The sequence below is a fragment of the Polyodon spathula genome, chromosome 5 (genome assembly GCF_017654505.1).
Source record: "Polyodon spathula isolate WHYD16114869_AA chromosome 5, ASM1765450v1, whole genome shotgun sequence".
NCBI classification, from domain to species: Eukaryota; Metazoa; Chordata; class Actinopteri; order Acipenseriformes; family Polyodontidae; genus Polyodon; species Polyodon spathula.
This window is the reverse complement of record NC_054538.1, coordinates 6,034,184-6,061,238: the sequence shown is the minus strand read 5'-3', so window position 1 is coordinate 6,061,238 and position 27,055 is coordinate 6,034,184. Positions and strand designations below refer to the sequence as shown.

Here is a 27,055-nt window from a genome sequence, read left to right as displayed (position 1 = left end):
CCATCAGACAATTACCTTATTAAGGCTCCAGCCACATTTCCACAGGCTTTTCTGGGATGGGATTTAACCCCTTCCCCGCCAGCTATACTTTACAATAAACAATAATGTCACACAAATACAATACATAATAATGATGAAAATAATAATACATAAATAATAAAAGGGACAGGCACCTTGCCACACAAGGCAACATTTTTTCTTAAGTTTTTTTCCCGTAAATCTGTAAATTGTAAACCACAAAGATCACTATCCATCAAGTAGATGCCCTTTTAAAGCTAACAGGACTTAAGAATTCTGAAACAGCAACACAATTTTCAAGCAGCCTAAGTGATCCAGCCCATGCACAAAAACATATGCTTTAGAAAGCATTAATATCCTCTGCAGCAGTCATCTCTTATGAATCGGGACACCTAACTGTCACCACTAAGTATTTAATTTACATTACCTTTCAGTTTTGATGAGGTTAAACTGGGGTGGCCAGGTGCTGACAGGCTTGGAGCTCAAAGGTATCTCAACATCTCCACCTCCCAGATTGTAAATATACACCAGGTTGTCATTCTTGATAGCAAGGCCCATATAATCTTTTCTTCCCTAAAACAGTCAGAAAGCATACAAGGGTTATTAATACTTCTATTGCTAATAATGAATGCTGTTAGGTTTTAGGTTTTGGGACAATGAATGTTGCTAGGTTTTAGGTTTTGTGATTTAATTTTTAGTGGACAGTATCTGTAATGGAACTTGGCTGAGCGAATCATAGATTATAGCTATGATACCAAATACAAAGACACCATTTAAAAGTGTGTTATTTCTACAACAGGCCAAGGTAAAAGTTACCAACAGATTTAGCATGTAGTGTTTGTATAGCCCTCAAAATATGAAGTCTGTAAGTTAAATGATCTCAGAGATATGGTTTAAGGGTTTATTTTTATAGTACAGTTTATGAGATATAAGCTGTTAAATAAATGGCAATGACAGGGCTTTACAGTTCTGCAGCATCTAGACTCTTACATTTTTGTTTCCCAGGTACATGATGAATCTGTCCTGCCCTTTGTGCTTTTCTGAATCCACCTTCATGAACAAACTCATTGAGGTGAAGGCTTTCAGCTCCTCCAGTTTAGTCTTCGGATGAACCTCAACTGCTGACTGGCCATCGAACCGCATGGAAACTTGTACCTGTTGACAGACAAGTGGGAAAGCTCCTTAATCTCATCCTGCACTGATTTCTAATTTAAGACACCTGCAAGCCACTCTATCTCATACTGAGGAAGCTCTAAAAGCAAAAGGATGGTAGTTTAGTAGACCAGTGAGTTTGTGACTCATTAGACGAGAGACAATGTTAAAGCTAAACGTAGTTCAGATGTCTTTAATTACCAGGATCGACAGCTGCTGTTTAAATATCTATGACACCATAGAGTTTGTGTATTGGGGTCAAGAAAACAACCACAGTGTGTTTGTTTTTCCCATGTTTGATACTAGGGCGCTGCAGATTACCTTGCTGGCCAGACTCTTGGTCTGTGCAATGAGCTGCCTAATTCGCAGGATGCTGGATGAAATGTTACTCATGGGCTTCTTCTGCTCCACCACTCGCAGTTTATCCAGCAGTTCAGGAACCATGTCTGTCAGGTTTTCCACTGTGAAGGAGCAGAGAGGCAAGACATAAACTTAAGGGTAAAAGAGGCCAAACATTTTCTCCTTTTTTGAATCAGGCTTAATTTGAAGCACTAAACTACTAACACAGTGGTGTCATCATAATCCATAATTAGTTTAGAAACAGGAAAACCAACTACTTATTTAACAATAACATTAGTTTAAATCAAAGTCAACAGTTTGAAGCTGGGCTAATGTAATGTTGGCAGGGATTGGGAAATGGCCTTTCATTTTGTCTCCTGTGCCTTGTTTATTTTGTTTGTGTTTTTATTCTTGTTTTGTTTTTAATGAATAAACTGGTGCTTAAACTGCAGCTTTCTGTCTCTGGGTCGACTTTCAGCCTTGGCCACAATGCTACCTTTCAGAAGTTTATTTAAACCTGCATCGTTGCTTTTGTTTTAGGGACAGGCAGCATCAGATACTGAGGACTCCATTTTGAAGCAAATGCAAAAGCAAAGTCAAGAGAGTGAACAGTACAAGTAACTCAGGTAAATAATATTTTTTCATTGTACCTTTTTTTCAGTGTTGGCAAATATTGTGAGACTGTCTGGGCATGTTCCCTGGGCATCCCTGATGCAGACCTGTATGCTGTTTTGTTGGTTTATAAAACATTGGCTGGTTACCTGCTTCCCCTGCAGCGCTCACTGCCCTGTTGTATGCAGACGTGTCATACTCAGAGTTGTCCAGATTCCTGGCCCAGCCTTGGACTGTGTCATTAATGGGAGTGACTGTTTGAAGGACTGTTGCAGTATTGTTCAGGGTGTTTACAGCAATCCTCTTTGAGTGCTCCAGACGCTGCGCTGTGTTACCTGGTGCAGAAAAGAATGCTTGGAATTCAGTCAAAATAACATTTTATCAGCCAGGCACATGCAGCAGGGGGTGATATCTGGAAGGAAACAGCAATTTACAAGTGAAATGTGGGAGCCACATCTGCCACTGCTTGAAAGGAATCGTCAACTATATTTTTAGCATATGTGGTACAAAAATGTAAAGTATAGAGCAGTGTTGTCAAGCTTGTACATTCTTCCTCCTTCACCACAAAGCATCACTTCTGAAAATAAACTGAATCTGGTATATGCAGCCATTATTTTGTAAGTTTGGAGCTAACAGTAAAACTTTTTTTAATCTGATCATTTTTTCTTCTGCTTTTGATGGCGGCAATGGCCTATTATTTTATTTACAAAAGTATATGAACATTGGATCACTGGTTCTACTTCTACAGTGAGAATATTGGAAAAAGTCTGGTCTGTTATTCTGTGACCTTGTTGTTAAGGTCAAAGGCTTCACACATTCGTTATTGCACTTAGTTGATGGATGGACTAGCATGTCTAGATATTGTCACATTGTCACATGGCAATTATCTAATAAGTACAGAGTTATATCTTTCACAAGAACTGCCCAGTACTGACAACTGGACAAAATACTGGGTCAACCTCAGACAATTTCTAATTTTGAATGAAAACAATCAAATCTGAAATGCCTATCTAATCCTGTTATAATACTAATGAATGAAAAACAAAAAAGCCACATTCAAGTTAATTCATTCTTTTTATTTTGTTGCTGTCTAAAATATTAGGTGCAAATACAGTGGAGTACTGAAGTTGAAGTAATCTATTTCAGTGTTTGCATAGCATTAAAAACGCTAGCTCTGCAGATCAAATAGTTTGATATGGACAGAGTAAAGATGCATTTGGTTTCAGGAGTTTAATATATATTGGATGGCACCCTTAAAACAACTTCAAGTGATGCTTATCCATGCAGTGCATGGCTGCAGGCACAGGCCACAAGTCTTACCACGTTCAATGGTCTTCAGTTGACTTGAGGATTCTGAAAGGTCTTTCTTGACAGAATCCACTTTAGCGAGCGCTCCATTAATATTTATTCTGGCAGCACGGACGGCAGACTCATTGTCTTTGGAAAACAGTGGTACAAAAAGGCACAGTTCACTTGGAATTCTTCTAGAAAACAGTTGTTAACTAAATGTATCATTGCATCACACTCACTAAACACATGCTACAGTTTGTTCAGAATTCTGCTGTAGGACTGCTAATCTGATTTAAAAATGATTTTGCATCCTGGGTCTCTGATCTAAAATTCATGAATCTCCAGTATAATTCATAGGAGCTTGCTGTTTAATGTGGAGTAAAATTAATTCCTGCAATACATTAAATGGCCAACAGGTGGGGGTGCCTAGCCTCCGCTCAGTTAAATATCAAACTAATTCTAATTCTACCTATATACCTGCTACAATAGTGTTTCCCTATCCTCAGTTAAGCAACCCTGCATTTTGCTCTGTACGTTTTCTGAATAATATTCTATGGGTTTATATTCATACTGGCTGATCCTATTACTGCATGCTAACTTTTTGCACACATGTGAATGTAAGGCAATGCTGATTGTTTCACCAGTGCCTCCAGTGCCCACACTTTACTGCACTATAAAGGAACAGCAATGTGGTGCTTACCCGTTTCTTCTTCTGACTGCAGCAATTTGGTGGCTTCCATCAAAAGAGTTTCACTTCGGTCCTTAAGAAATCCAATCTGAGTGTTTATACCAAATATAGCCTAAAATATAATGACATGAACAACACATGTAGGACTTGAAGATCTACAGGGCTGCCTGTAACTCACTAGACATTAATGCATTTCACCCAGAGTGGGCTGTGTTCTAATTAGTCTCGGGTGAAATGTGTATTTTGCTCTCACTTTAACCCTCTGTGGACATGAGTCAACTTGACAAAATAACCACATCAGTAGACACAATTTGCAGTACCTGCTTGAGAGGCTGTGGACTGACGGGCTGTTTCAGGTTAGGACAGGGGGGAAAGGTCATGTCAGAACCATTGTCCCCTACCTTTAATGTACCATTTTCCAAATTTGAAAATATGTATACCAATCTGTACCATTCAGTTTATTAGTTTATTTATTCTCAGCAACTATTTAAAAACAAATGCAATGGGAAAATCTGAGTCAGTTTGTGTAACTGCTTCTAGATTGAACCCTATATTGCCAACCATTGCATTCTGGCTGTGGGAAAAGCATGCAACAGTAAAAAAAAATAAAAAATAAAACACTGCAGTCTAGTCCTTGAAAATATACGGACCGTTCATGTTTCAATGGCCTTTTAAAAGCTGTAGTTGTGCCAATTAGTATACAGCAATGAGGTTGTAAAATGTTCTTGTTGAACATTTCTGGGCCTTTGATAATATTCATATAGGTACTCTTCATGTGTTTATACTGAGAGGGGTGCAACAATGTTAAGACCTTTTCTTACTTACATCCTCAGCTCTCTCTGTGTAGTTGAATGTAATTACTGCAGTCTCATTTGCTTCTTCAACATACTTTGCAATGTTTTCGTACACATTGGAAGCGTTTATTGCTTTCTGTACAAACCCGTTGGCATCAATATTTTTCAAATAACTGTAAAAACAGAAAAAAACTTAGTTAAAGCTAAATGCTAAATGTTTAAATTAACCCTCTATAGTATATTATAAAACTTGAAGCTGCTGCTATAAATTATTTTCATTACTAATTTTAGCTTGCATAGAATTATAAAATTTAAATTGCAAGACCAGTTGTAATTTGATTACATGTGTTCCTTTCTTAATCAAATTCCCTCAAAATGGTATAAAATCTTGTGACAGAGAGCGAATTAATCCTAGTCAACAACCTCCCTCCCGACCTGGAAGGGTGCTGTGTAACAGGAACAGTGTGCCCAGTACTGGATGGTTTGGCAGTTGATTCCAGGGTCAGTCGGAAGTCAACCATCCAGAAAGGGTGCGGAGTCACAATACCAGAAGTCATGACCTTAATGCGGTAGGCGATGTGTCAGTCATGGATTGGAGGATACGTGATTGCACTCTCTACCGAAGGGGGCGTGACTGAGGGTATATCAGGGGATGTAGCAAAGCAATCTGTTCCTTTGTTATGGTTACGGAAAGATCAGTAAAGGATTACTGTGTAACGAAAAGAAACTGAGTTTTTGTGTGTTGCTTTGCCTGTCTATTTAACTGTTACATTTGTCATTATATAACGCTAAACTTTAGGAACTGTAGCTAAACCGCCAACAATTAAACCCATAATACACTTCACCACTGAACACGTATAAACCTGTAAATCACTCACTCTGCACTTGTGACCGTGTTGTGTTTGTGTGTGTCTTGTTTAGTGTATTATTATTTTGGGACTGAACCCATGGTTTAGCTGAGCGATACGCAACCCAGACAAATCAAAGAGCTGTTTTTCACCGTGAACTGTCTTGTTTCTCTTATTCCTGAGCACTGCATCACCTCTACACCTGCACACTGCAAACCACTTTGCCACAAATCTGTAAAGAAACAACTTACTTTTCCAACTCGGCAGCAAGTTTCTGAAGTTCTTTGGCATAGTCTGTGGCTCGACGAACCAAGTCCTTGTCGTATCTCGACAAATTAGCTTCTTTTTCCTTCAAGAGTTTGTTGGCCCCATCGATCGCTGCATGGAACTCTGACACATTCTAGATTAAACAATAAATGACAGTAGAATTATTGGACAGAACTATTTCAAGTGCAGTGCAGTGCCCCATATTAAAATACATGTTATTGGTATCTTTGCTATATTTTTCCATATACCAGTTTTCAGCAGGTACTGTAGTTTACATTCCTCAAAATGCAATGATTAGCTGCAATGATGCAAGTTTCCTTGATCCTTGAAATGCTTGCTATTTTGATAAAGATGCAGCAATTAATCGCTACCATGGTTTTTATTTTGAGATCATCAATTAATTAATCAATTAATTGCCCTGGTTTCTTTTGGAGGCTAAGGTAGCTAGCTGCCTAGAAACTAGACAAAAAATGGAAGGAATTCCTCCTCTAATATCCTCGCCAATATTGCATCTTTGATATAAAAAGAGAAATATCACATTTACATTTTTAATAATCTAAGGCCTGTTCCACTTCTTTCAAATGCTGAGCTTTTGTATATTAACCCTCCTATTATGTTCAGAATTTAGGTACCTGAAACCTAATAAGAGGGTTAAATTGAAGCAAGAATGTTACAGTGTATACTGAATGCAGTATCCATTAAATACCCGTTTTAATCTTATTACCTGTAAAATATCTGTGGACGTCAAATTTAAAAAAATATCATCCTTTGGCTGTCAGAAACACCCCTGGTACATGAGTCTTTGGAGGCAGCAGCTGCCCTGTAGGTAGTTAAAATAACCAGAGTGCTTTCTAAAGCTGCTAATTATGGCTTCACACTCAGGATATCTTCTTCATAAGTAAGCTGTCTGTTGCAACACCAGCGCTTCAAGTAGGTCTCTCTCTGAGTCTCTAATTATTTCATTGAACCTATTAAACCATGACCAGGTCCTAAGCACATCATCATGTAATTATTCTTATTAGAAGTTATGTCCTGATTAGAAAGTATCAGTTACAACTAACCCCATAAACCTGTTTAGTCTAAACAGTTTTCAATAAAAATGTCACATATATAAAGATATATAACCCTGTGGTACTTCCTGTTCAGAGTTGCCTACAGTATTTGTAAATGAAAAGTCCATTGTGGGGGGTTTTGTGTTATACTAGGCAGTGCTTTACATGTTTTTATGCTGCATCTGTATGCCAAGGATTGTAGAGTTTTGATAAAAGAAAATCCAGCAGGAAATGGGTTTGGTCTGATTTTTTAAGGCCACACTGATAATACTGTTCTGCATTACTGTACCTTTATCATAGTTTCCAGTTCGCCAACATCAAGGCCTGTGTCAATTATAATGTCTCCTGCAACCTGTAGTGTCTTGTTAGCATCTCCATAGTCTTCCCTCAGCTTTTGCTGCAAATTCTGTAAAAAGTGAATCATGTGACATTACATTTCAAAAGGCAGAAAACAAAGCTCATACAAAAGGATTTCTTAATTTAAACTGATTTACCCACTTTCAGTTAGGAAAGGTGTTGTCATCAGCCAATCTTGTCAACCTTGTTTATAAGGTATAAACTTAACCTACATTATCATCCTTTAAAAAAGTACTTAAACAAAAATGATTAATTATAGAAATAACTCACTGCAAGGATCACTAAATATTTAATTGTGAACGTTGAATAAGTCATTTACTTTTTTTGTGTATTGTATGTTCACATTTGAGGTACATAAAAAGTGGAACCTTTTTTTTATTATAATAGCAAAACAATTCATTTTATTATGTTATTATAGAAAATCCTGATCATGAAACATAATAGATCATTTTTTATTGGAGAATCCACCATCACTTTCTTTTCGTTCTTCTTATAACTTATTAAAACAAAAAATGTCAACAAGAATACAAAGACTTTTTATTTGAAATGTGGTATTTTAAAGGGAGTTCCACTTTAAGGAATTGACTGAGGCTTGACATTAGCCCATGGCTAAAAGACACAATTGCACTACTGTCAATTAATAAAAACAAAACAATGGCCTACACACAGAATTCCATCAGAGGTTCCGGAAGGCAATTAAAGGGGGGGGGGGGGGGGGGGGGGGAGGGGGGATTTTCCACATTGTTGCAACGGTTGTTCATAACATATTATTAATCACTTGTTTTTTAGAGAATCTCGAAATGCAGTTTCAAAATAGATCCATTAACTTATTAAAAGATTGTGGTTTTGTGTGTGCCAGCAGCTCTTTGTGGAAGTTGTAAAAACTATTCAAATGTTCAAATATATAATAAGAATTCCACCTCATGATTTGTAAAGGTCAATCCATAACACTGCTTGTCTTCTTGGCTTTCTTTCTTTATAGTTGTACTTTTTTTAAAGTCTTTATTTTAGATTTTTATGACTGAGTGTTTTAAGTTAAGGATAAATATAGCTAATTTGCCATCTTGACGATTTTGTGCTTAAAGTAAACCATATAGGACACTCCCACCATGACAAATTGCAGCCTCTAGCACACTTAACAAAGATACAGTCATAATTTAAAACACATTTTTATAGCTAGCAACTGACTATCAGTCAAACTAAATGTACATATCACTGAGGGGACTGAAAGTGTGTTTAATCTAGACAAAAATAGCAATTTTGTGCTCTATATTAATTAAGCAATGATGACAAAATTCCACATGCCTTCTTCACCCATCATGTTATCACAGCGTGGGAGTCTCACAGAGCTCGGTCTGTGGGCCGGACACTGCTGTCGAGAGTTACCTCATTCTCCTGGAATCTGACAAGGTTTTCTTTGTGTTTCTCCTCAGCCTGCTGAACGGTTCTCACTGCCCCCTCAAGGAGCTCCCTGGTGTCAGACAGCCTGCTGCTGAGCTCCGAGAGCTTGTGCTGAATCGGGGAAACCAGACCCATGGTGCTGTTCAGCTTCTTCTCCAGCTGAAGGACACGCCTTAAAACTAAACCACATATACTGTAATATATAACACAGCCACCTTTAATCTGTCCTCTATTATCACTTGTGAGGGGCGATCCCTGTTGAAGGGGTTACAGTGGAGGCAGCTGTAGATACATTCATCAGACTTTACATTTTTTCATAAATCTAAAAAACTGCTTCTCCTGTCATGATGAAACTTGGCATCAACATTATTTGTGGGGTCTATGGGATTGTGGGGATATACGGAGGTGCCTTTCTTTATCTGTACATCGGTCTGTCTGTATGTATGTCTGTAACACTGGTTTATATACTCTATATCAGTCATCATCAATATACTTTACCATGATACTTCATTTGTTTACCTGAAGACGTCTGGTTGTTAAATACCACTTATTCAATTTTCATTAAACGTATTTCTTATTCTACACCATTCTGCACATACTGCTGATACACATCAAGACTGTCCACATAAATAAGTTTTACAATATTTGAGTATAATGAAATATATATATTTTTTTACAAGCGGCAAAACCATTAACCAAAGACAAGGTATTGCATGATACAGTAGAACAGAAATGTTAGAAAAAAAAAGCCTTCTAAAAATATATATATATAATATATATATATATATATCTATATATAAGAATATATATATATATATATATATATATATATATATATATATATATATGTTTTTTTTTTTTTTTTTTTTGTTTTTTTTGTAGAACTTACTTTGAGTTGCTTTCATGGATTCCTCAGTAGCGATGGGTCCATTCAGAGACAAATTCAGTTTTCTCATAGTGTTCACTATGTCCTCTGCTTCCTCCTTCCTCCTGGTGATTTCTTCAGAGGTCAGATTATGTTGAAGACTGTAGTAGATCAGCTTGGCAATAATGTCTGCCGGCGACAGATGAAACAACAGAAGAACGAGACTGCAGTTACAATCATGCAATAAGAACCCAATGATTCATTGACTTTTGGATGTTAATTGTGTGATAACCTTTATCAAAGCGATATGACAAGGGTATCTGCCAGCCTGCAATTCTAACTGTGACTAGCATGATCCCCACTGAACCCATATTTGATCTGTCTGCTGCCACAAAGGTTTTATTTCTAGAGTTCATATAATCTCAGAACTATTAAATCCAGTGTGCACCTTCAATGCTCTTGCTCACTGCAATGAGCTGTTTTTCAAGGTGATCTGCACGGAGGTGGGTGTCTTGTGTCTCCTTCTCCACTTCAAGTCCTTCAGAGATTGTTGTATTTTCCTAACAAACAGAAACCACAGCATTTTTAATCACTACTTTACATTTGACCACAATTTGCATATTCTAGAGCACAGCACTAGTGAAGCCCCAACCTGGAAAAATGCCCGGTTTTTATGGAAGCTGCATAAAACCAGAGCTCATTGTTTTGTACAACTGTACAATAACAAATATAATATTGCAATAATATGAACGTTAATTACCAGTCCAAAACGAGCAAGAGACATATTGTTATGTTAAGCTTTTGTAAAAGGAAATACTGTACAAGAATCTTTTTGCAATAAAACGTTCTTTTACCATGGTAACATGTGACATATTAATGTATTTAAATGCATTGTAAAATGCATATTTTCCAGTTTCCTTTATTACGGCAACAGATTTTGTGTCAGTTTGAACAGATGCATGTTTGCATACCTTTTCAGCCAAAGAGTTCAAATCTGACTGTAGATTTGTAACGACATCCTCAACATTGTCTGTTTGGAGTAATCTGTATTCAGACTGGTTCCTCCACCTGGATAACTGGCTCTGTGATTGAACCGGTGCAAAATGAATTGTCCTTTAAAAATCTTTTTTAATGAAATAAATACAAATAAAAATAACAAGCAAAGCTATTGTATATTCACAGATGAAAACCATTAATTTACTTTATTGTCAGTGATTAGTTGTGCATTCAATGTTCATTCTGTTATCTCGATAATAGATCTTATTAACATAAGTAAGAAAGCCTACAAAATCATTTTAAACCAGTAACAACTTAAAAGGGGAGGGTGATATTTGTTTTATGAACATCCCTTGCTGTTACCTGGTGTAGCGGACCCCATTATAGACGGTCATGCCCTTTTATGAATGACCTAACTGTGCGTCAGTGTGTTGTATATTATTGGTTTCCTTGTAAGTGATCATGAAGCCCAGTAGTTTACAAGAGCTCTATAAATGCATATTTAGAAGAACCAGACTTGCAGCTTATGGTATTGGCTTTTTTGTAAGTATGTAGGTTGTGTAAGCTAGACATGTGGTTTACCCCACCAGATCTTGGACAAAGGGATACAATATCTAAAAGAAGTCTAATAACAATAATGCTGCTCCTGTTATTTCCAGTACCTTGAGGTGCTGGGTTGTGATGTTGAGGTGATTGAAGCGGCTGTTGGCAGCAGCTCCACTGGAAATGTTTACCATGCTTGCTTTGATTTCTTTCATAGATTCATTGGAAAACATCAGGTCCTCAATTACATCCCAGATACATTTATCACAGGCTGATTGGCAAAGCAGAACAAGAGGCAGTAATTTATTTAGATTTAAAAACACAGAAAATAGATTTATTTCTCTTCATGGAACATAAAGTACATGGCAGTAAGCTGGTTTCAGTTATCTTCTTCTGCACACTGTGCCAATACTAAAAGAAACTGATTTAATTATTTAACAAACATTTCAACTACATTTGTTTCTATACCGCTGTTCTTCAACTTTCTACTTATACCTACTTGCTGTTTTCTCTTTCTATATGATTTCATGTTTTTTTTTCTAACTAAATCCTACATTTCTCTCTCAGCCTATGTGACTATAAGTGCATTGTAATTTGCATATTTCCACATAGTATAAGGTTAAAGTCTGCTATGTGCACACCAGATTATTATAAGACTGGGAAGTATCATCAAAGTTCATGCATCCATTAATGGTTAAAGCCATGAAGGGTTAGGGTTAGGATTAGGGTTAGGGTTAGGGTTAGGTAAATTTACAGTGACCAAAGGGATTTCAGAATTCTAAAACTCTAGGTATATTCTGAGATACCAAATGAATGCACTCAGTCATGTCTATTCCCTGTTTTTGTCTGTGTTAAGAATCTATGAGCTCCATGACCACGTTGTTCAGAATCTATGAGTTCCATGACCATATTGTTCAGAATCTATGAGTTCCATGACCACATTGTTCAGAAGCTATGAGTTCCATGACCACATTTTTCAGAAGCTATGAGTTCCATGACCACATTGTTCAGAATATATGAGTTCCATGACCACGTTGTTCAGAATCTATGAGTTCCATGACCACATTGTTCAGAATCTATGAGTTACATGACCACATTAGTGGTTTGTAGGGGCTATATAAAACAAGCAGGGATTCTGACCTACCAGTAAGTATGAGGACATACAGTAATTTCCCTCAAGACGGTTCTATACCAGAATGTGGATACAGCCAGAAGGCACTAATTATACTCAATAATACCAGGTATAATACCGGTCTTTCTCTAATGCAGTGCTTTACAACATTCAGATTCTTAAAATGCCCTTGTGTCGGTCCAGTGATGTCATTTTTTAATTAAAGTACTCAGGAAAAGACACAGCACTGTGCTGAGTCCAGTGCAGACAATAAAAAGCTTGGCTTGTGCACACTGAATAATGAAAAAAACAATGAGGTAGGAAGAGTGACACTGACATCCACGCACTAATCATATTTACCCAAAAATGGTTTGCTTGATTTTACCCTATATCAGCAGCAGGTACACACAGTTAAGTAGGCCACGGAGAACACTGAATTGTTAATGCAATATTTTTCAATTGACATTTACCCTGAGCTTTCAGTCTACTTTAATCAATACCTGCCTGCTTGCAGTTACTGTTTGTCCTAATTAAACACTTCCTGGATAAGGTAAATCGACAAATAACTTGAACCCACTGGCTCCTACGTGTTATACAGAGAATAACAGCAGCCTTAAAATAACCCAAGCACTATTTCCAATTGGTATGATGCACCAGCATGTAATGTTATCTAGTGCAATCTAATTTCCACATTCAACCAACTTACTTATATCACAGGCATTGGTAGCTGGTGGTATAACAGGAACTGAAAGACAGTGCCCTGTTTCACTGTTGCATGATCCTCCTCCACAATCACATTCTAGAAAGCAAAATATTAACAGTTAAGCCAATGTAAGATGAAAAACCTTTAGGAAACTTTTTAAGCAATTATTTTCTGAGACATACAGTATACATAATCTTGATTTGAGCTGCTTAGTGAAAATTGTCTAAAATTGGCTTCAAGTTTAGGCACGGTTCAATCAGTGAAGACCAGAACATGAAGCCAAGCTGTGGGTGATTCTCTGCAAGAGGGAGCGGTCTTAACAAAGTTCCCAGCAGGCCGTTTAAAATCAGACTGAGAGCCTCCGAAGTCAATTGTTGCTCATGCCAATATCATTATCTTCAGTATAAACCGATCGTGAAGTTTTAACAGATCTGATCATGAACATAATAAACAAAAGAACATAGTGTACCTCAGTGCAAAAGTTATCAAGCTGTCTCTAGTCAGCTATACTATGGCAATGAGTATGAGAATAACCACTAGATACAGTACACTTACTTTGGCAGCCAGAACGCCCATAGTTCCAGTAGCCATTCTTACAGCGCTCACAGCGCATGCCAGCAGCACCAGGCTGACAAACACAGGCTTGCGTCACAGGATTACAGATATCATTCACAGAGGCCACGCCGCACATGCACCTCCTGCATCCACGGCAACTGCTGAATCCATAGTGACCGACCTACTCGTACCGGAGGAAGTGCTCATAAGGTTTATATGTTTACGGTAACACTTTACATAAAGTGTCTCTATTGACTGTGTATTTACCTCGTAGTTACTTAGTAAATACATGTGTACGTACATATAAGTACAGTGTTATTATACATAGTTACAATGCATTTAATTTGTACATTTTTTAATGATATAACCCTAAATCTAAAACTAACCCTGTTCTTAACCCTAACCGTAACACTAACCCAAACCCTAACCCTATCCTTAACCCTAATCCCAAACCTAAACCTAACCCTAACCCTAACCTTATCCTTAACCCTAACTCCAACTTTAAATCTAACCCCTAGCCCCGTAACCCAAACCCTAACCCTAACCATATCCCTAACCCTAACTCTAACCCTTTCCTGATACAATTGTGCAATTACATATATTGTGAAAAGCAATTTACACATTACGTAAATTGTAACTATGCATAACAACAGTGTAATTATGTGTAAACACACATGTATTTACTAAGTAACTACTATGTAAATACACAGGAATTAGAGACACTGTAAAGTGTTACCCTGTTTACACAAACATAATAAAATGCAGTTCCATTATATTTGGTAAATCCACATACCTTCTCTAGCATTCCCTTAAAAACTGCCCTAAAATAATTCAGCTGATATATTTAGGTAAGTTAATTTATTTGCTTTGTATGTTAATTTACTTTAGTGAAGAACAAGGGGTGTCTGTTATTAGCTTTACATAATCTCTCGACAATTGTCAGCATTCACAGCAAACTGAAGGTGCCTAAAACGCTAATTTCTTTTCTTACCTCACAGCGGTCACAGGAAGAGCCTGTGACTCCTGGCTTGCAATAACACCTTCCGGTCCTGTCATCACAGGAGTCTGTGCCACACTTATCACAACTGCATTCTACAGATAATGATGAAAAATACACAATAGAACTGGATCATAATGGACATTAACTGGCATCACTCCATATTATGAAAAATCGAGTGAATCAATTGATTGGCAAACATTCCTAATCATCTTATAATTCCAAAGAGCACTGTTTACCAAACTATTCTTTAAAGAAAAATGGTAATACATTTGGATGACCCTGTATTGTTAATAGTCAACACAACCAAATCCATTACTTCTCACACTAATTCTGTGTTTAATGATGTTTTATACTAGTATAGGTTTATATTTTTGTATTGTTCAAATACGAGCTTACTTCAAGCACATGCATTTCCCCATATATATACGCAAAGCTTTATGTAAGGTATACTACAGTGGATCTATCTTGATACACTTTGGGGTTGATGTGAAGGTGTTTTTCCTAACCCTTCATGATCCTGTTGAATATAATATAAGCTCACAAATGAAGAAATATCATAGTGTTTATTCGTGTTTTTTACCTTTGCAGCTCTTGGTGCTGATGGCATCCCCATAGTAACCAGGAGCACAGCGCTCACAGTTGACTCCTGTAGTCTTGTGCCAGCAGTTCTGACAGTGGCCAGTTGTATTGTGACAATCACTGAAGATCAGGTTAGGATCAGAGTTCCCATTGCAGTTACATTTCTTACAGGTGCCGCCAATCAATAAAGGGTTGCCGTAGTAACCAGGGGCACATCTAGTCAGTAATAAACAAACGTTGCAGTTGAAAGAATACAGTACATATTTCTTCAGCAATTGTTACTATAAAATACATTTAAGTTTCTGCTTCTTGTTTTTATATCACTGGACAGGAGAAATAAAAATACAGATTCCAGTTCAAGCATTAAAATTCAAAGTCAGTGAATATACAACACAATCACTATAAACCTAACACATCTGAGGAATATTCAAATTGGCAAAACCTCAACTCCTAAAACCTGACTTTTCTTCACTCTTTCTTCTGGTTCAGTGTGTCAGGTTAGTTTTTCCTTTGGAAAATGTACAGTAGAGGTTTTTGGCCTGGTCAAAAACTCAACTTTTTAAACATCCTTGTAAAAGCCTTTGAGAGAGGACAGTGAGTGTTCTGATTCAACACTTTTAATTGGTTCTTCACACACAGTATCACACTGTTGCTGTTGCTTTTTAAGGTTGACCTCTTATCATGTCCTATATGTACCCATTCTATCCCATTTAATTCTGGGTACTTACTGCAAAATCTTTCCACTTGATGTCCATGTGAAACAGATACATGACATAGGCACAGTGTTGGGCTTTGTATCAACAGAAGTACTGACCTTTCACAGATGGGCCCAGCATAGCCTTCCTTACACATACACCGAACTGCACTGCCTTTCTTTTCACATGAAACTGCAAAGCTGACAGAGAGAAAAACATTTACACAAGTTTAACACGAATAATAATTAGTACATTTTAGTATGTATTTTGTAAAAGGGCACAAAGTGGGTGGGTGATTTTATATCCAATGTGTAAGTACATTACACATTACACTGGGTATAATAGTGTCATTAACTGACCACACAGTCATAAAATCTATGACTGGGTATAATAGTGTCCTTAACCAACCACACAGTCATAAAATCTAAATACTAAGGAATGTTGGGTTCATGTTCGGTTAATGTTAGATTTAATTTTATAAAAGGTAAAACGGTTTTGAAATGTGTGTCTACTTGTTCTTTATTTTAATACACAGGTAGATTTCCACTGGTTGTGCCAGTTTTTTAAAATGATTGGAGCCACTAAAAACCAGCAAAAAAAAAAGCTTAGCACGTACTTGTTGGAGCTGATTGGAAAAGGACACGAGCAAGGCTTGCAGATCAGCTGACCCTCCTCAGCCTTATCACGAACGTATCCATCAAGACACTCTTCACAATAGTCTCCAGCTGTGTTGTTCTGACAATTCTACAGATCAAGGCAAGAGGAATAGTAGAGCATACTCAGGGAAGTTTACATACAAAGCGTGCATTAATGTTCTAACAGAAAATAACAACTGACTGTCTGTTACAATATTAGTTTGAAACATAATTTTACTGGTTTCATTTTACTTTTCTGAGTTGCTTTGACTTGTGTTTGCTTTGCTTTAGCTGTTTCCATGTTATCTCCTTGGACCACCACAAGCAAAGTCTGGATCTGGCAACTGGTCACTTTCTCATCAGAAAGTCCCCTGTGGCAAATTCAAGTCTTGACTTAAACAATTCACTGTAAATTATTCAAGTTATTCAAACACTAACATACTGCAATTAAAAATGTAATAACAGTATATATGAAATGGAAATAAAGGAAAATCCACTAATAACAGTGAACATTTTAGCCATTATTGTAACTACAAAATGCAATGGACAAGAAAGCACTAATAGGGTAGGACAGAAATCACATGCACAGTGTTTTTCATTGACCCTACATATCAGATGTACATTTCTTCTGTTCATTTATTTTTTGTGAATGCAGCATCTGACAGTAGAAGAAGAAGGGATAGAAATCAAATCACTATCTTTCGGTAGAGGGAACAGTTACAAGTAAGGTCAGTTCAGGCAATTTATTTATATTCCTTAAAGGTACTTGGGAATCTACCAATCAAACTGTAAACATGGGCTGTGACATTCTTGAAGCCAGATTGATGGTTTTAAGTAGCTGAATGAAGTGTTAATGTTTACTTAATTTGCTTAAAATTACTATATTTCTCCAGAATTCAGATTTTTTTTTTATAGATTATGTTGCAAATTTGTAAAATATATTCAATATGTGAAGAGATTCAGTTTTTAAGTGTGAATATGATCTAGTCCAGTACCCTGTGGTAGAAAGAATATGAATCGATCAGTTAATAATAATAATAATAATAATAATAATAATAATAATAATAATAATAATAATAATAATAATATAGCCAGACACTTACATTGCAGATACCTGTTACATCTTGACAGCTGTTGGAGTGACCATTACAGCTGCATGGTAAACAAGTTTCCAGCTCATAAAGAAAATATCCTTTTCCACAAACCTAAAAATAAGAAGCAAAACACAATAAAATACTGTGCATTACTCAGTTGCAGGGAACACACTCCTTCAAGTTTCTCATTTGACTATGCCGGGTTAACACGTACTGTAGTGTTCTGGTGGTCTGAGCAGCATGCATTAAAATGATGCATTGCAATTTTTACATGAAATACATTACGTAGTGAGCCTAGTGTGCACCATAAATCTAAATGGTACCGCCCCATTTACTAACAGAGAACGCACTGATTTACATGCACACTATTTGGCTCATTTACATACCATACTACTATTACAGATTGCTCAGAGCTGGTCTGCGGTAACAGGCACAAGGGGAGGACCATCCAAGTTTTAAAGACTAAATCTTCCATTTCAAATCCATAACTCATTCATTTTCCTCTTCGGATCCTACCCATATGGCCTCTGTGTGCAAGTAATGCCTCCATGATTTTAGTCCAGAAAATGTGTTAAATAGTGAGCCTATCAGTGGTTAAAGCCTGGTTTCCAAGCAAACTAATTATCAATCATTTTGAGGTGAACACTACGACTACCGCCCTGTAGTAAATATGGTGCAAATTAAGTTCATGCATTACCATACAAATCACATATTCTGATTAACTTGGTGTGACACATAAAAATCAGCCATAATATGCCCACTATTTCGTACAATAATGAGCAACATTGCAGTAGTAAATCTGGAAATCATGAACGTGCACACTAACTGCAATTATGATGCACCATAATGTTTAACGGTCTTTCGTAAATGAGGCCCTATGTACTTGCAATCCATTAAAGCAGAAGTTAAGGAAAGCTTGAAATGAAACTGTCAGGGCTAATGATGTCAATCAGAATGGTCTTGAAATGAAACTGTCAGGGCTAATGATGTCAATCAGAATGGTCTTGAAATGAAACTGTCAGGGCTAATGGTGTCAATCAGAATGATCTTGAAATGAAACTGTCAGGGCTAATGGTGTCAATCAGAATGATCTTGAAATGAAACTGTCAGGGCTAATGGTGTCAATCAGAATGATCTTGAAATGAAACTGTCAGGGCTAATGGTGTCAATCAGAATGATCTTGAAATTAAACTGTCAGGGTTAATGGTGTCAATCAGAATGATTTTTGTTGATATTTAATTAAATGGAGTTTTGCATGGAATAAAAACCCCTTTAATCTGTTAAAAGAAATGTCAGCAAGGCCTTTTCAACAATGGGCAGAGAAAGGAGTACAAAATTAAGAATATTCAGAAATATTCTCTTAATTATATTGTTGAAGTTCAAATCATTAAAACATAATAGCTGACATTTCACTGACATTTATCACAAAGTTTCAAATGCCCTCTGATTGATTATGTTTAAATAGCTTGATTTGTCTGATTCTAGTGTATATGTCATATTTACATGGCAAAAGCATATCATGTGCATTATGTTCATGTTTCAAATTATTTGGAGATTGATGCAACTGAAGAGATGAAGCTGTTCGGAATTTTGTTACAGGTAGCCGAAAATACTGTGGCTATTGAAAGTGATTGATTAACATGCTGTCATAGTCAGAAATCAGAGAAAGTAATTCCACATAATTAACTAGTTGAAGAATTGGTGCCTTCATCAGTTCAGGTATTTCTGGTGTATAACTCAATTTTTTTCTGAGAAAGTTCTTAAAAATTGGTTCGTAACCAAATCGACTACAATGTCTCTGCTGTCTTATGATATCTTTTTTAATTTGTAAAAAGCAGTTTGAAATATCACTTCAAAGTTCTCAATATAATTCTCAATAATTCTCTCAGTATTGTGTGAAATTCAGCTATGCCGTTTTATTTTGTATTTCTTTTTTAATTCAGCTATGTTTACTCACCCTACCCTAGCATATTTATGTCCTGACTCTGCACACTAATGATTGGACGGCTGTAAAACCAGGGCAGATCTTTGACATTCTCATTAGTTAAACTCCCAATTGTATCCAAAGCATGCTGCGTTGATGGGATAAATTTACTTTCTAATCACCCTGTATGTAAACTGTTGAGAGCATATACTGTAAGTAAATGAAAAATAGCTTTTTTCAGTGAGTCAAACTGCTGTGTTTGTTTTCCCATTTATCATTTTGCACAGAAAGCCTGTCACTTGATTTGCCTGCAACTGATTGTTAAATATTTAAATCAGGAAGAGCCTATTCAGCTTCACATCCACAAAAACATAAGAGCAATTAGGAATAAGAGAACACAGTATTTCAAGCATTGACTCACTGCTATATAACCATGCATTCTGTAAGCCTTTTAATTGCCTCTCCAAAGTGCCTGGATTCACTACAAACAACAATGTGTTTTTCATAGGGTGTCTATTTATTTGGCACTATATCCTGTATTTTTGTGCCAGCATGTAACACTTTCCATTTGTTAACATTGAATTTGAATGAGCCTCTGATCTGTGAGCTACTCCCGCACCTTGGTGTGGTTTTCAAATGTAAGTATTTGGATGGCTGATTTGTATCCCATGGTTTAGGTTATTTATGTCGAAGAATCCCAGCACTGATCCCTCACTACCACGTCTCAATTGAAAATACTCTCTGCTTTCGGTTGCTTTTCCTTGGTTTCCCATCACAATTAGTTTAAAAATGCATCTTAATGTTTCACTTTGCCATAGGCCTTTTGTAAACCCAAATTTACATCATACACCCCATTTGTATTTTTAAACAACACCTAGGAAGTTATGTAGGTTTGTGTTTCAAGTGGAAACTCTTCATGAAGGTTTCCTAAATGGTATAAAACAATTTAGCTGTCTGTTTAATGAAAGCGTACCAACAGGATATCTGACAACAAGATTTGATCATTTTGTTATTTTTTTGTGAGCACCACTTTTATTTCCTTAGATGGGCTGAATGACCACTTCTCGTTCATAAACTTTCTTGTGTTTTTTTGTTCTCCATTTAAAAAATATCTTGACATTGTATCTTCTGCATTTCATAGATCCAAGCCAGACTTTTTCATGGGCATGTGTTCAGTGGACTCCAATGCAGTATGCACAGCAGGGCCTAACATACTGTTAAATGATGTCTGACATTTTGAAAAAAAAAAAACAACCATTAGTTTTATAGCTAGCTGTCCCACAGCATAACTGAAACCAAACCCTACAAAAACCCATTCAAACAACCATGAAGATCTGAAGTCCATTTGAAAAACTAAATTATGGTTGCAATTATAGTACACCAAGGGTGTCCAAAGTTTAATTGGAGTTTGTGAAACGAGATGCTTTTCCATTAAGAGCTTTGGTCATTTAGCACTAATTAACAGTGCATTGTTAATGAATATTGTTAATCTGTAAGTCAAAAAACAGAAAATATATTCTGTTTAAATAAAGATTTCAGCAGTGACTCTGACTTTGAATAATAGATGGCTGTTAGAATCTAACGACTTGGCCTTTAATCTCTCAGTATCAATTGGCCACTTATTTCTTGACTTGTGAGGCAAGACGCATTTGCACATTCCTAAAATATGTGCCTAGTTCCACAACATATTTTTTCCTTGATTTGTTTTCTCGCAGGCTGAAACACAAAGATATGCTTCTACTGTGAACTAATGGGAAACATCCTGTGAACAGTAAAGCTTTTATAGCCGGCTCCTGCTGCTGCTGCTCACATTCCCAGAATCCTCTGTAAGCAGCCTGTCCTAAACACTACCAGGCTGTACAATTTCTTCTGGTTCGGGACTAATTCCTGATGCCACTGCTTTAATGTAAACTACATTATTAAATAACAGAGGGAAGTATAGGAGCAGCACATACTGTGTAAAGAATGGCAAAATGCTGGTGGGTCCCAGAATATAAACCATTTGTTTTACTAACACTCTCAAACATGTATTAGAGGATACCTGTAAAGAAGGACAATGCACCTGTCTGTAGAAATCCCTTTTGACAGTTGTTGGGGCTGCTAGGCGCAGATTACTGCGCATTTTAATATTCCAGTAAGACACAACCTGTAGCTTGAGAATAGTTGGAGAATCAAGTCCACAATCTTCAGCGAATATGCTTAAATACCCTCCTCTGTATTCTTAAAACAAACACAGTGGGGGCTACATACAATAACAAGCCTTGATTTCAATGTACAATGATGTCCAAAACAAACATATTCAGCAGGTCGTGGACCATGAAAGTGCTCAGTCATTTTTTCCATATACAGTGGGAACGAGGCTGCCTCCAACTTTGAAGCCATTATTGGTCACAGCTGGCTAAAGATTCTGTGTTTAGTTTGGCACACAGAGATGCTTTTGTTATGGTAGTCAGCCATCCTATTTTCTGAGAGTAACCCTACACATGACACCACAGAATAACCTATTTGAGTGTAACAGTAAGTGCAATTATTTTACTGCTTGGTTCTAATATCACTGCAAATAAAGTGGTGCAAATGTAACAGGGCAGAGGCTGTGTGAGAACTGACAGGGGACAGAATTCATAATGGCTGTGTGTCACACAACACTGCCTGATCTCAGTCATTGAGATCTGAGTCACGGCACCAATGTAACAGGGCGGAGGCCGGGCCCAAAGCAGGGGGTTTTGTGACTCTAAAATATGTTAGCATGGCATTTCCAATTAATTTTAATACAATCCCTTGACTTGTAAATAATATACCAGTACTGTAATTGCCAGAGGACTGGTTTGTACATTGTCCGTGACAAGGGGGAGGAAGAGCGTTGACACACATGACAGGTAACTATTTGAATAAAAATGTGTTCATAAACAAAGTTCAGATAATAGGAAAGGGTTTATTACCTTTTTCTAATTCAATACTGAATCCATTTAAGTGTAGTTAGTAAATAAGTACCTCACAAAAATACTTGTTGATTGGTTTGTAGTATAAGAACCAAACGAATCTAATTTCCTCAAACCATCTGGTTGTGTTTTAATAAGGGGTAAATATATTTCCTAATAGGATGGTAGCTGCAAACAATATTTAGTTCAAATTTTTTAGAGCTATTTACTCCGAACACAACATTTTAACGAACCCATCAATGAAGCCACCAAACCATAAATAAACAACTCAGGTGTTCAATCTAACGGCTTGAAAATAGTTTGAAGTTGTTTCTTATTTTTGTTAATATTGTAAGTGTTGCTTTTACTTTCAGAAATGTTTTTTTTTTTGTGTTGGTTTAATAGGTTTGAGCATCTACCTTATAGTTTTAATAAGAATTATTAGAGCAATATACAGTTGTAGTCAAAGGTTTACATACCCCAAAGGAAATATATAATTTCTAGAAACTTCTCGAAAACAAATAATTCTAGAAAAATATTTTGTTTCAAAAGTTTTGCTTTTGTGGATGAGAAAAAAAAGTTACAAGAAATATAGTAAAAAATAGTGTATAAGTCTCACCGGTTTATAAGTCGCCGCCCCCCCCCCCGCGAAATAGGTCACACTGGTGTATAAGTCACTCCCACCTTTTTAGGACCCCGTAAAATACCTAGAAAATAGACTTATACAAAGGTTTTTACAGTAGATTATTTATTTCAACAATATTTTTAGCATAATTCAAAAAACGCTGATTCAAAAGTATTTTATATCCTAACAAGGAAAATAAAATCAATAGCTAGTTCATGGACCTTTAGCAATAATAACCTCTTTTAAACGATTAGGATATTTGACAATGAGCTTTTGGCATGATTCTTTAGTGATTTTTGACCATTCTTCAATGACAAACTATTCCAGTTCATAGATCAGGACTTTGACTAGGTCATTCCAGAACCTTGATTTTATTCTCCTTTAACCATTCTATAGGCTTCTTTAATCATTCTATAGGCTTCTTTAACCATTCTATAGGCTTCTTTAACCATTCTATAGGTACTCTTAAAGGTATCAGTACTCACATTTTCTGTAATTGCTCTTATTTGAAATCATTCTCATCCATTTATCGTACTTACTACGTGTTCTTACTCATATAAGCAAATAGTTACTATAAGGTTTAACTGCACTTAGTCAAATTCATTCTTACTTATAAGTTACTGTGTGCTTTATTTTGCTCTTACTTGAATTGATTTTATTGTACTTTCATACCTGCTCTTATCTGTATTATGATATTCTGAAATGTGGTATTTTATAATGCAATAATTTGTACTGTGATAACATGTAACAATTGCAAGTCGCCCTGGATAAGGGTGTCAGCTAATAAATAAATAATAATAATAAAAAAAGTTATAAAGTAGATTTTAATGTGTGATTTGGATCGTGGCTGTTGTCCTGCGGTTTAAACCAAGTTTTGAAGCGGAGGTTTTCAAATGATTGACCAATATCTTTTAGAATGCTATGGAATCTTTTTTTACCATGTATTGGAACTAAATTTCCTGTGCCATCAGAGGAAAAACAGAAAAAAAACTTTTCTTTGTAGGCCTCATCAGACTTTCTCCAGATGTAACGACTATCATCGTGACCAAATAGCTCAACTTTTGTTTCATCATTCCATAAAACCTTTGACCAGAACTCATATCCATCATTCAAATACCATTTCGCAGACTATTGTCCTTGTGACATTTTCCTAAGAGTGGCTTTTTCCTTGGCCTGCAACCATTGAGACATTCACTGTATATACATTTTTGACTGCAACTGCAGGTTAAAGACTTCATATTGAAATGTTTGTTATTGTATTATTTCAGTTTCATACTTCTAAATACATCTATATATTTCCATTTGACTACTAGCAATTGATTTATATTGGTTGATAAATAACTACAGAATAATTGTGGAAACTGCACAAACAGTGATTACATTCCTTCATTGAAAGGACAACAGTGATGTTAGTTACCAAATATGGTAATGAGCCATGAGTCATTATTGTGATATACAGGTTTTAAAATGTAAAGAATTCTTCACAATCAATGAAATGAAGAAACATTTTAATTTACAAATTATTTTTGGCTTTTTTTTTCAAGCATATTGGAGTATTTGGGGCGTGTCCCCCTTTATCTAGAAATCTGAAAGAATAACCCCACAGAACAGGAGGATAGCATGAGTATTTTTTAATAGATACACCCTTTGTAGGTATGCAACTAAAGGATAACACATATGTGCATAACAACACTAATGGAAATCTGATCACATACCCAGACACTTATCCACTGGTTTGTCTTATCACTGTATCAGGTGGTGAAGCTAACCTTTTTTTGGCTCCAACACATTTTTCACCTCAAGCCTGTTGCAGTCTCTATCACATGTTTCACTTCACTATGAAGCTGCTAACAGCACATGTCCATAAAGTAACAATATAAATACATCACGATTCACAATTGTCATGCGACACATGCTCCCTGTGATCTTGGTTCCCAACATTTCCTCTCTGTTTGTGTTACACAAGTGCAATTAGTTTCACCACAGATGGTTTTCATTATGACTTTGAAGAAATCCCTAAGCCAGAACTCACAGAACTGAGAGCCCAGCCCCCAAAAACATAAAGCCGTTTCTCAAACTTGTGCTGTTTAGCTATCAAGCTGAAAAACATATATCATAACTTCTATTGAATCGTAGATTAATAACCTAACATGTCACATGTCAAAATGATTTCTTGATTATTTTAGCATAGAATCTTCTTGAATAATAGCTACAAAACATACTTTTTACACATATATTAAACTATATTTAAGTACCTGGGGGTAAGGAATAAGACTGTAGTACATTTCTTTTGTTAACACTATAGTATTTTGCATTTGTTTCCTTATGTGTTACCAGTTTAAAAAAAAAAAAAGAAATGAAAAAGAACTTACGTTGACTACTGTAGATTGCTGTCCCCTTTCCCCTGCGGCAATTGCTGGAGAAAAGAGTCTCAATGATATGGCTAAGAAGCACAGTAAGGATAAACAAATCAAAGCCATTTCCTATTTTTCATCCAAGCTTCTTGTCTATCTCTTGATTATTGTAACCCCCTCTTTGTTCGTTTCCTCCCAGGTTGGGTGCTTCAGTTGTTTTGACTTTTCCCCTGTCTTTGGTTTCCAGATGTGGTGCTGCTTACGCCAATCTGAAATGCATGCACTTCCTTCACTGCCGGCAGACTTGTTTTTCCTCTGGAGCCTCCTATAAAATAGCATACAGATGGGCAGTCCTTTGAGACGGAGGGGGCGAGAGACTGAGAGTGTCAAAGAGGGATGGAATAGTAGAAAGGCTCTGCTTGTATCCCTGGCCACCTTATCACCTCTTCCTCAGGATACAGATTGAGTCTATAGTAAGTGTCTGGCTTCTTTCCCATGTTCACAACACCCCTTCACCTTCAGAGGAAAGCACGTCCCTCCCACTTTCAGCCTGCTATCCAAGAACCAAGGCCTAGCTTCAACTTAGCCGAGAGCTAACTGTCCAGCCAACCTCCTCCCCTTGTTTTCTTAAGAACCGTCATTTCAAAGAAGGTGCCAGATTTATTAAAACCGTGTTAGAGACCTAAAGCACTAAATATGTCAAAAAGGGTCGCAGTCAAGTGAGTACAAAGGTATGTTGTTAGAATAAAGGCCCATTCTTTCAATTTTTGTTATAATTCACATGTAGTACAACAGTATTGTTTCAGCTTTCTGATATTTATTTGAAGAAGTCAGTTATGTTTGTCTTATATTAACCCTAAGACTATGTATTAAACCAGCAATCTGTTTATGTCATATAGATCTATATAAAGAACACAACTGGAGAATAGAAAACTTGACTTACCTGTACACAAGGGTATCTTGTTTGCAGTTTAATGTTTAAATCGGGCTTATAGCGTATAGAAAATCATGTGGAACACTCAGCTTTAAAGAGTAAGCAGCTCCCAATGTTATTTGTAATCTTGTTTCCTTTACTATTTTATGGTGTTTGCAATTGTTCGGATTGGTTCTAGTTATTATGATTTTTCTCTGAATTTGTCTTTGCCTGGCTTTGAACTTGCTTTAGCTTGTCTGAGGAATACTAAGCGCTGGGACTGAACAGCCTTCCTAATTACATTTAAATCACATGAAAATGTGACCTTTCAACTTTCTTTGTCTGTGCAAATGTAGAGCAGATTATATTGTATTTTGAGCCCATTTAATTGCTATAAGATATTAATCTTAGTAAATGCAATGGTCTGTTTGGTAAAAACCCAATTTCGAGGACTGCCAGGTCACACATTGCCTTTGGGAAAAAATGTTCCAGAGACTTATTTCCAAAAATAGCTTGGCTCACATCTCTCGCCAGCTGAGTCCATGCTTAGTGTTGCATTTACTGCAGAAACATTTGCAAAGGGGTTCTGGATAACAACATAATTCCATAAATCGTACCTGTCGTGCACTTCTATTCACTACGTTGGTCTCACGTGTTCACACAAATGCAAATGTATGCATTTTCTTTTTAAAATGATGTCTGGAACATTACTAGGTTATTGAAAGCT

At 36.5% G+C, this 27,055-nt stretch overlaps 1 protein-coding gene and 1 long non-coding RNA gene across 2 annotated transcripts in view; one reads left to right on the top strand and one right to left on the bottom strand.

Annotated features, from left to right (window-relative positions):
• Window positions 1-25,906, bottom strand: part of lama4 (laminin, alpha 4) — a 43,302-nt gene extending 17,396 nt beyond the window's left edge. The window contains exons 1-22 of the mRNA XM_041249586.1: window positions 25,434-25,906; window positions 17,604-17,705; window positions 16,482-16,609; window positions 15,985-16,065; window positions 15,172-15,386; window positions 14,583-14,683; window positions 13,592-13,772; window positions 13,040-13,132; window positions 11,342-11,493; window positions 10,655-10,765; window positions 10,132-10,243; window positions 9,708-9,872; window positions 8,804-8,997; window positions 7,350-7,466; window positions 5,993-6,141; window positions 4,925-5,066; window positions 4,112-4,211; window positions 3,442-3,558; window positions 2,271-2,456; window positions 1,492-1,631; window positions 1,009-1,173; window positions 446-591 (exon numbers count right to left, since the gene is read on the bottom strand). Of these exons, the coding sequence (XP_041105520.1) occupies window positions 446-591; window positions 1,009-1,173; window positions 1,492-1,631; window positions 2,271-2,456; window positions 3,442-3,558; window positions 4,112-4,211; window positions 4,925-5,066; window positions 5,993-6,141; window positions 7,350-7,466; window positions 8,804-8,997; window positions 9,708-9,872; window positions 10,132-10,243; window positions 10,655-10,765; window positions 11,342-11,493; window positions 13,040-13,132; window positions 13,592-13,772; window positions 14,583-14,683; window positions 15,172-15,386; window positions 15,985-16,065; window positions 16,482-16,609; window positions 17,604-17,705; window positions 25,434-25,541 (3,005 nt within the window). The 5' untranslated portion in view covers window positions 25,542-25,906. The remainder of the gene's footprint in view (window positions 1-445; window positions 592-1,008; window positions 1,174-1,491; window positions 1,632-2,270; window positions 2,457-3,441; window positions 3,559-4,111; window positions 4,212-4,924; window positions 5,067-5,992; window positions 6,142-7,349; window positions 7,467-8,803; window positions 8,998-9,707; window positions 9,873-10,131; window positions 10,244-10,654; window positions 10,766-11,341; window positions 11,494-13,039; window positions 13,133-13,591; window positions 13,773-14,582; window positions 14,684-15,171; window positions 15,387-15,984; window positions 16,066-16,481; window positions 16,610-17,603; window positions 17,706-25,433) is intronic.
• Window positions 1,580-8,934, top strand: LOC121315474. The gene is made up of 3 exons (XR_005950275.1): window positions 1,580-1,668; window positions 2,050-2,135; window positions 8,851-8,934. It is a non-coding gene; the product is annotated as an uncharacterized LOC121315474 (long non-coding RNA).
• Window positions 25,907-27,055: the final 1,149 nt, after the last annotated feature.